The 10,516-nt window shown below is 39.5% G+C and overlaps 1 protein-coding gene across 1 annotated transcript in view; it reads right to left on the reverse strand.

Annotated features, from left to right (window-relative positions):
• Nucleotides 1-10,516, reverse strand: part of Birc6 (baculoviral IAP repeat containing 6) — a gene marked incomplete at its 5' end in the record, with an annotated part of 230,437 nt that overhangs the window by 189,027 nt on the left and 30,894 nt on the right. The window contains 4 exons of the mRNA XM_013013525.1: nt 748-908; nt 988-1,210; nt 7,003-7,085; nt 9,935-10,046. Of these exons, the coding sequence (XP_012868979.1) occupies nt 748-908; nt 988-1,210; nt 7,003-7,085; nt 9,935-10,046 (579 nt within the window). The remainder of the gene's footprint in view (nt 1-747; nt 909-987; nt 1,211-7,002; nt 7,086-9,934; nt 10,047-10,516) is intronic.

Genomic DNA, 10,516 nt, shown 5'->3' on the forward strand with positions numbered 1-10,516 from the left:
TTCTTTTTGCTTATGTGGTGCTGAGGAATCGAACCCAGGGCCTCAGGCATGCAAGGCAAGTGCTCTACCACTGAGCCACCTTCCCAGCCCAGGAGGCTGAAATTTGAGGATCATGATTCAAAGCCAGCCCAGGCAGGAAAGTCCCTGAGACTCTTATCTCCAATTAATCACCAGAAAACCAGAAGTAGTGCAACTTGAAAAAAAATTAGAAACCTGTCAGGAGTTAAAAATACAGAAGAGCAATTTTACTAAAATGTTTTCACAATGACTGTATACCAATTCACTGCTGACTAATGTTATATAGTTCTAAATAATTAGATCTTCTTTCCTCATTTAAGGTCATTTCCCTATTAGCAGTGCAATTTACTCCCATTATTTAAGCTATAATAAAAAGGGGAACTTAAAATCATTCAGTTCAATGCCTATATGGAAAAATTTAGGCTTTTTTTTTGGGGGGGGGACACCTTAGGAATGAAACCCAGGGCCAAAACTGTGTTAAGCATACACATATTCTTAGATGACTACTCATCCTTAGATGACTACTTCCAAATAGCATAAACTAAAACTGATAATAATGCGTATTTTATAGATTATGGAGTTTCTGAATGAAAATCACAAATCTTTCAGATTTCTAACACAACATTTATTTTCTAATCTCTTAAAATAGAAAATGATTTTTATCTATTTAAACAAAACAATGAGAACATAAAATGTTGAAATAAATGTTATTAAAAAGTAATTACATACCTATCTCCTTCCAGTTTTGGAATATCTGAGCAACTAGAGGAATCTTCCAGCCATGCCAAAGTTGGTCTCCTTGAATCAACTCCTGAGCTTGGTTCTCCTGATAGAATAAGCTGTTGTACAATTGCTGGATCATAAGCATTGATTTCAAACTTTAAGTGGACCTAAACAAAAGAAAATCCTATGTTCAAAACTAATTTTCTTTTCCAATTACAAATGTGTTACCTCAAAATGAAAACCTACCTTCATAAGTTTGGAAACATCCCAGATGCAGATCTTTCCTCGTTTAGTTGCAGCAGCTAGAAAATGAGGACAACTCCCAGATCCAAAGCAGGATATCCTGTCAGTTCCATCTGTACACGGAAACTGTGCAGGACTTGTTGCAAGAGTGACTGACAGTGGTACGTTCTGTGTGTGCTCACCTTTCACAAACGGACAGTTTGGGGAATGTCTCTCATGTTCAGACCTTTATGCAGATTCAAAAAAGAAAACTTAACAATAGCAAAATTAAATTTGTTCATTAAAACAGAACTCCAGGCTCTTATATAAATAACAAGTAACAGAACTACTAAAACTCTCAATCGAGTAGCTTGATGGTTCAAACCACAGCACAGCCTATAACCTTGAATAACTACTGTATTGTTTGCAATTCCCTACGCTAGTAGCAAGTACTATAAATGGCAATTCATACCACAAAGTTTAGTAAATGTCTTTTAAAAGAAAGAGAGAAATCTCAGCTGGAGAAAACAGCTAGAAGAATCATTCAAGTGGTATAGCAGTTGACTATGAAGTACAAGTTCCTGAGTTCAAATTCCACTACTGTCCCCTACCCCCCAAAATATAAAAAGACACGTGAGAATGCCTTATGCTATAATTCTAGCTACTCAAGAGGGTGAGATCTGAGGATTGCAGTTCCAAGCCATTACCAGCAGGTAAGCCTGTAAGGCATTCTTATCTTCAATTAACCACCAAAAAGCCATAAGTGGAGCCCATGGCTCAAGTGATAGAATACTAACTTAAGCACAAAAGCTCAAGGACAGTGTCCAGTACCTGAGATTCAAGCCCCAGGACGGCTCTTCCTTTTTTTTTTGTTTTGATATATGAAAATACTGTAATGAAACCTATTAAAATGGTTGTTGTAGAAATACTAGAGTAAAGGAGAGTGATAGGAGAGATTGATTGGAATACATTGTATACATGCACTGAAATCCCACACAGTTTAATTAATGTATGTTAATACAATTTTTTTAATACTTTACATATACACTATTGGCAGAACTTAACTAACAAGTGAAAGGCACTGTTTGATCACCACTACAAGCAAACAAAAACTCCATGTCTTGGGGCTGGGAAAGTGGCTCAGTGGTAGAGTGCTTGCCTTGCATGCCTGAGGCCCTGGGTTCAATTCCTCAGCACCACATAAGCAAAAAGAAAAAAGCCGGAAGTGGAGCTGTGGCTCAAGTGGTAGAGTGCTAGCCTTGAGCTGAAGAGCTGAGGGACAGCGCCCAGGCCCAGAGTACAGGGCCCACAACAGGACCAAAAAAAAAAAAAAAACAAAACCTCCATGTCTTATAGATTAATACCTCAGTGGACATGATAACACACGCCTATAATGCCCACGTTCAGGAGTTTCAAGCAGGAGGAACGTGAGTGAAGGCAAAATTCCATTTAAATAGTTGAAGTTCAAGGCCAGCCTGTGCTACAACAGGCAGACCCAGTCTCTAAAAATCACACACACCCATTTTGACAACTATATCTTTTATGTCTTTTTATAATTTTTTGTAATTTTATAATCTTTTTTTGATTTCAAGACATCATTTGAAATGTCAGAATTCTACCAAAACAAAATGACCTCGTTTTTCTTATCCCTGGCAAAGGAGGATAGGAGAAAATTACTCATGACACATCCCTAACATGTGCATGTTTTCTTTTTACACTGCACCTACAATGTACTTTATTTACAAGATAAATTATATCCCAGGGCCTGGGCTAAGTCCCTGTGCCTCTCTGTGCTCAAGGCTAACACTCTACCACTTAAGCCACAGTGCCACTTGCAGCTTTTCCTATTTATGTGTGCTAAGGAATCAAACCCAGGGCCTTCATGCATACTAGGCTAGCACTCCACCACTAAGCCATATTCCCAGTCCCTCATCTACCTTTTCATATTCCACTGTCAAGCACACATTTGAGACAATGTCCCCTCAGGCAAAATCTTAGTTTATTCTCCTCCTTTCCACATTTTCCTACTGCCTGGGTTTAACTTGGTGATAACTGACTCATGGACTTTCCAGCTGGGACTGGCCTCAATTGTAATGCTCAGATCTCAATCTACTGAATAGTTAGAATTTAAGGTAGGGGTGACTCAACACTGCCCTGAGTTTTAACTTTTCAAAACCGATTTACACTGGATGCCAGTGGCTCATGCCTGTAAACCGAGCTACTCAGGAAGCTGAGATCTGCGACTGCGGTTTGAAGCCAACCCAGGCAGAAAAATCCCTGTGAGACTCTTATTTCCAATTAACCACTCAAGTACTAGAAGTGGCTCTGTGGCTCAAGTGGTAGAGTGCTAGCCTTGAGCACAGAGGTTTAGGGACAGAACCCAGGTTCTGAATTCAAGCCCCACAGCCCAAAAAAAAAATTGTTTATACAAGTTATTCATAACCAGTAACCACTGTTTTAACATATATATTTCTTTTTTTTCTAACATATACATTTCTAAGCCAGGTACTGGTGGCTCATATCTGTAATCCTAGCTACTCAGAGGGCTGAGATCTGATGATTGTGGTTCAAAGCCAGCCCAAGCAGGAAAGTCCAAGAGACTCTTATCTCCAATAAACCACTAGAAAACCGGAAGTGGTTCTGTGGCTCAAAGTGACAGAGCGCTCACCTTAAGCTGAAGAGCTCAGGAACAGTGTCCAAGCCCAGAGTTTAAGCCCCACGACCGACAAAAAAATAATATATATATATATATATATATACATTTCTAAAATATTTAATAAGTTTATAAATATGAACATAAGACTATATTATATTTTATATACACATATAATTATAAAAATACATGAGGTTTGGGGGCTGAGGTGTAGCTCAGAAGCAAAGAGCTTGCCTAGCAAGTGCAACATCCTGGGTTCTATCCCCAGTACCAAAAAAGAAAAGACAAAAATAAAATTAAAAAACAAATGAAGTTGGTTGTTTTTGTTTTTATTTTTGTTTTGGGGGGGGGGGTCCGGTCGTGGGGCCTGAACTCTGGGTCTGGGCACTGTCCCTCAGCTCTTCAGCTCAACGCTAGCGCTCTACCACTTGAGCCACAGAGCCACTTCCAGCTTTTTTCTTTTTGCTTATATGGTGCTGAGGAATCGAACTCAGGGCTTCAGGCATGCAAGGCAAGCGCTCTACCACTGAGCCACCTTCCCAGCCCCAAAATACATGAAGTTTTAAAAAAACTTTTTTTGGCCTTGAACTCAAGGCCTGACTTTTTTGGCCTGAACTCAAGGCCTGGTTACTGTCCCTGAGCCACTTTTGCTCAAGGCTAGTTCTCCACCACTTGAGCCATAACACCACTTCTGGCTTTTTCTGAGTGGTTTATTGGAGATAAGAGTCTCATGGACTTTGCTGTCCAGACTGGCGTCAAACTGCTATCCTCAGATCTCAGCCTTCGGAGTAGATAGGATTATAGGCATGAGCCATCAGCACCAGGCTATCTACCATTTTTTAATACAGATTAAATAATGTTTTGAGAATCGATATGGGAAAATAAAAAAAATCTATATTAAAATGGTGTGTGTGTGTAAAAAAATCTATATTAAAATGGTGTGCGTGCGTGCGTGCGTGCGTGCGTGCGTGCGTGTGTGTGTGTGTGTGTGTGTGTGTGTGTGTGTGGTGAATAGAAACAAAGATACCCTGGCTTGCTTCTGTAGAGAAAGACTATATTTACCAACTAAAAATTTAACCTAAATTGGAAATTGTTTCATATTCAACTCCCAATCTGTAAATAAATGCAAAACAAGTATTACACATGTTAATTACTTTCAAATGTAAATATGGACTCCATATGTAAACTGCAATAGCATTTCGTCATTTGTGTACTGGTTTTTGTGTATGTGGTGGGGAATAAGGGATTCAAAAGAAGGCTTCATGGTCTGGGAAGGTGGCTCAGTGGTAGAGTGCTTGCCTTGCATGCATGGGGCCCTGGGTTTGATTCCTCAGAAACACATAAGCAGAAAAAGCCGGAAGTGGCGCTGTGCCTCAAGTGGTAGAGCACTAGCCTTGAGCTGAAGAGCTAAGGTACTCTATATAGGGTTTTTTTTTTTTTTTGTCGGTTGTGGGGCTTGAACTCTGGGCCTGGGCGTTGTCCCTCAGCTCTTCAACTCAAGGCGAGGGCTCTACCACTTGAGCTACAGCGCCACTTCCTGAAGAGCTAAGGGACAGCGCCCAGGCCCAGAGTTCAGGCCCCACGACTGACAAAAAAAAACAAGGCTTCACAATGGCAAGTGTTCTACCGCTTGGTGCTGGTACCTCCAGACTTGCAATATGTTTAGCAGTTTCACCTCAGCCATAAACTGGTATGCATTCAGACTTTGAACTAATTTTCCAACAGAATAAGTGGTATATCTTAAAAACAAAACTTAGTTTTATCACTTATTACCCACATTCCCTTTAGCAAATTTTACTTTGTTCATTTTTAAATAATTCCTATATTTAACTTCACAAACTATTGAAAAATATTATTAGTTCCCTTTATAAAAGTGAGATTAAAAGTAGTACCTACTTAAGATAATGTGAGGATGAAATGAATTAAAAACAAATTCAGTGCTGGGAACCAATGGCTTAAGCCTGTACATAAACCTAGTTACTCAGGAGAGTAACTGAGATTTGAGAATAACAGTTCAAAGCCAGCCCAGGCAGTTAAGTCCATTAGACTCTTAACTCCAATTAACGACTAAAAAGCCAGTAGTGGAGCTGTGGCTCAAATGGTAAAGTGCAAACCATGAACACCAAAGCTCAGGGATGGCACACATACCCAGCTCAAGCCCCAAGACCTGCACCACAAATTAATTAACTAATTAATAGTAGCTAGTATATAGAGTAGCTATCTGTAGAAATTCCATCTTAATATATAATATCTAATGTCTAACCAGGCTCTAAAATTTCATGCACTACAATGCCAAGACCTAAAATTACTTCAAAATGAGGATGTGTAGAGTAAGTACCTTGTCTGTGACAGTCTTTTCTCAATGAACCAGGAAGATTCAACTGCTGACCTTAATCATGCTACTTAATTTATCTTAGTCTTCTAGCTTTTGATCAGAGGTTACTTTGCTATTATTCTTTGACACTTCTCTCGTGTAGATTTTTTGGGGGGGAGGGACGGAGGGAGTCCTAGGGCTTGAACTCTGGACCTGGGCAATGCCCCTGAGCTTCATGTAATCAAGGCTGGTGCTCTACTACTTGAACCACAGCATTACTTGTGGCTTTTTCTGTGATTTATTGGAGATGAGAGTTTCACAGACTTTCCTGCCCAGGCTAGCTTCAAACCACAATCCAAAGATCTCAGCCTCCTGAGTAGCTAGGATTATAAGAGTAAGCCACAGGCGCCCAGCTTCCCATGTAGATTTTGGAAACTATGAACTACAGAGACATTGTATGTCAACAGATATGACAAGAGTGTAGAAAGGCCCACTTCATTCTCTTAGAACAATGAAAAAAATACATAAAATGTGTAAAAAGGCCAGGAGTGAAGGCACATGCTTATCAACCCAGCACTTGAGAAGCTGAGGCAAGCAAGGCAAGCAATGTGCTCTGTAATGAATTCAAGGCCAAAGTGTACAACACAGCAAAACACTGGCTCAAAATAACAAGGAAACAATCAAGGTTACTGTATCAAAACCAAAAAGTGAAAAGCACCTGCCTAGCAAGCATGACGTCCCAAGTTCAAATGCTGGTCTCACTAAATAAGGAGAAAAAAAAAAAAAAAAAAGAACGGGTATCAGTGGCACAGGCACGTAATCCTAGTTATTCAAGAGGCTGAGATCTAAAGATCATGGTTCAAAGCCAGCTCAGACTTATCTCCAATAAACCACTAGAAAACCAGAAATGGTGCTGTGGCTCAAGCAGTAGAGTACTCACCTTGAGCTGAAGGGCACAAGGAACAACACCCAAGCCCAGAGTTCAAGCCCCACAACCAACAAAAAAAAAAGTAAAGCAGTACTTAGAAGCACATTTGTAGGATTAAGTTGGTCCCAGAAACTCAAGACTCACCAAGGTTCATCAGTAGGTTCCCAACAAACGAGACATACACTACAGGTAAAACACATGGCTCTATCATCTCCAGATGAGGCAGGCTGTAAAATTTTTGAGAGATATAAGTTAATCATCATTAAAGTAGCTTATTAATAAAAACTTTTCTTTAAAGCTATTAATTTAAAATACTATACTAAGGAAAATAAAGTTAGGCTGTACTGGGATTTAATATGGATTTTTTGATAAATTTATACCTATTGACAAGTGTTCAAAAATACCAGGTTTTAAAACGGTAAAGAATAAAATATCAAGTGTTGATAGCAAAACATAGAACTCAAATATATCTGAAAACTAATTTTGTTTGCGGGGGGGGGGGGCAGTACTGGGGTTGACTCAGGGCCTCATGTATTTCATTTGCAAGGCAGGTCCTTTACCACTTGAGCCATAACCTCAACCATTCTCTTTATTTTTAAAGGGGTCTTGTGGTTTTGCAAGGGGCCAGCCTCTGATGGTAATTCACCTACCTATGCCTCCTAACAAGTGGGATTACAGAAGCATACCACCATCCCTGGCTTGCTGGCTGACTTTTTGCCTGGACTGGCTTGAAACCATGATCCTCACAACTTCTACCTCCTAAGTAGGTGGGATTATAGGAAGGCACCACCATGCTGAGTAAAAATATTAATATATTTGACCACTTAGTTCTATAGAGGAAATTTTTTACACATTTTAGAAGACTAAGAATAATCAGCACTAATATAGGAAGGAGATTCTGGTAATGTTATGATTTGGTATCTTTGCAGAGATGGACTATAATGTACACTACTCAAGAGAAAAAAATAACAAGACCACTAAACAGAGGCTCTTTTAGGACATGAAAACAAATTGGATGAAGAAAGTAAGCTGTTAGGAAGAATGATGACACTGAATTCTTGATCTAGAGAAGCAATCTCAGTAATTCTAAAATTAGACAGTCTCCAACAAACATGATTAAACAGAAATCTGACAAATCTGGAAGAAAATATATATAGCTATTTTCTTTGATTCTTTAAGAGTGGTAAGTCAGTGTTAACCTGGTCTATTATAAGCAAGTGAAGTCTATTCATTAAACCTGGCTAAAACCCATTTTTCTTATGCTCAACAATTTAGTTCAGTGAAGTTTTCTTTTCAACTTTTTTTTGTTGGTCATGGGTCTTGAACTCAGGACCTGGATGCTGTCCCTTAGCTTTTATGCGCAAGGATAGTGCTCTATCACTTTGAGCCATAGTGCTACTTGCAGTTTTCTGGTGGAAAATTGGAGATAAGAGTCTCACGGACTTTCCAGCCCAGGCTGGCTTCAAACCACAATCCTCAGATCTTAACCTCCTGAGCAGCTAGGATTACAGGCGTAAGCCATCAGCACCCAACTTCACTTCAGTGAAGTTTTCTATAACTTATTCTCATATCTTTTTAGCACGCTCATCTTTATACTGTACACCTTCTTGCCCTACATAAGCTATGACCAGTTTTCTTCACTAATATTTACTTTATTAGCAGAGATATAACTGCATCTATACCTCTGCAACATCTACATGTATGCCTTTATCAGCTCCTCATTACCAATGTTGACTTTGCAGTGTGTTATTTACAGTGCTACTTCTATATTTACATATGGTTAATTGTCTAAATCAATATTAAAATTTCAGGAGTAACTGCAAAGCTCATTTTACCTTCTAAAAGAAAGGTTCTTGGGGCTGGGAAGTTGGCTCGGTGGTAGAGTGCTTGCCTTGTATGCATGAGGCCCTGGGTTCTATTCCTCAGCACCACATAAGCAGAAAAAAGCCAGAAGTAGTGTTGTGGCTCAAGTGGTAGGGCACTAGCCTTGAGCTGAAGAGCTGAGGGACAGCACCCAGGCCCAGAGTTCAGCCCCCACAACTGGCAAAAAAAAGGAAAAGAAAAGAAAGAAAGGTTCTTTCACTGTAGCCCAAAATGCTCCAGCTCAAGATCCTCCAACCTCACCCCCTGAATGCTATGACTACAGTGTGTACTACCATACCCAGCAGCCTGTAAAACTATTGTTTTGGGGGTTTTTTGGAGGGGGGAATGGGAAGGGATTGAGTGTATATGCTAGTATAGGGGCTTATACTCAGAGCTGACTTGTTCATCCTAGAGCCAACCATCTAGCCCAGCTTTTTTGTGATTAATTGGAGATGAAGATGGACTTTTTTACATAGACTGTCTTAAATTAGTGATCTTGCTGTCTCAGCTTCCTCTAAGTAGCTAAGAATACAGACATGAGTCTCCAATGCCAAGCATGAAACTGATTTTATTCATCACTCTAAACATCTACTTCTATATTACAAAAGCAGAGATCAAAAACTAAAAATAATGCTGGGCATCAGTGGCTTATGCCTATAATCCTAGCTACTCAGGAGGCTAAGATCTGAGAATCACAGTTCAAAGACAGGCTGGGCAGGAAAGTTGATTAGACTCCAATTAGACATCAAAAAGCCAGAAGTAGAGCTGTGGTTCAAGTGGCAGAGTGCCAGCCTTGAGTAGAAAAGCTAAGGGACAGTACCCAAGCTCTAGTTTAAGGTCCAGGACTAGCACCAAAAAAAAAAAAAAAATTGAAAATCAACACCCATCCTAATAGATTACTTTCTAAAAAATCAAATATAGACTGTCAATTTGGTGCTAAAAGAACAATTCCTAATCTGAGAGAAAATAGTTAAACTTTAAGTTAGTTGTTAAAGCAATTTTTCTCCATTTATACACAATATAGCACATAGGAAATAGCTAGTGTGAATCCTAATCAATAGAGTAGGAAAAAGCAGAAGTACATGCGTACAAGCAAATAGGTAGGTAGATTGCATAAAACAAGATTTTGAAAAAGCATTCAAATGCTGACAATTTAACTAAAGGTTATAGTAGTATACTAAACAAAACAAATAGGATTGATAATAACTTTTACCTGATGATAAAATCCAGCTTGAGCCATGGGATCTGGTTGTGCCCACCTATAGCCTACATGTGGCCATGAGGTAAATGTCTCCCGTCTGTTAGCTTCACTATACATCAAAGATCTACAAGTAAACATACTTTATGTAATAGAAGTTAGGCATCAAAGTAGAGTAAAATATATGTTCTTATTGAATTATGAAAAATGGGTATTATCTAATGATCAAATCTAAATTTTTAACTAAAAATAATCACTTTTAAGAATTTCCCTTCAGCCAGGCGCTGGTGGCTCACGCCTGTAATCCTAGCTACTCAGGAGGCTGAGATCTGAGGATCGAGGTTCAAAGCCAGCTCGGGCAGTAGAGACCATGAGACTCCTATCTCCAATAAACCACCAGAAAACCGGAAGTGGCGCTGTAGCTCAAGTGGTAGAGCGCTCGCCTTGAGCTGAAGAGCTGAGGGACAGCACCCAGGCCCAGAGTTCAGCCCCCACAACTGGTAAAAAAAAGGAAAAGAAAAGAAAGAAAGGTTCTTTCACTGTAGCCCAAAATGCTCCAGCTCAAGATCCTCCAACCTCACCCCCTGAATGCTATGA

This window comes from Dipodomys ordii, unplaced genomic scaffold (assembly GCF_000151885.1).
Source record: "Dipodomys ordii isolate 6190 unplaced genomic scaffold, Dord_2.0 Scaffold20, whole genome shotgun sequence".
In the NCBI taxonomy this organism is placed as follows: domain Eukaryota; kingdom Metazoa; phylum Chordata; class Mammalia; order Rodentia; family Heteromyidae; genus Dipodomys; species Dipodomys ordii.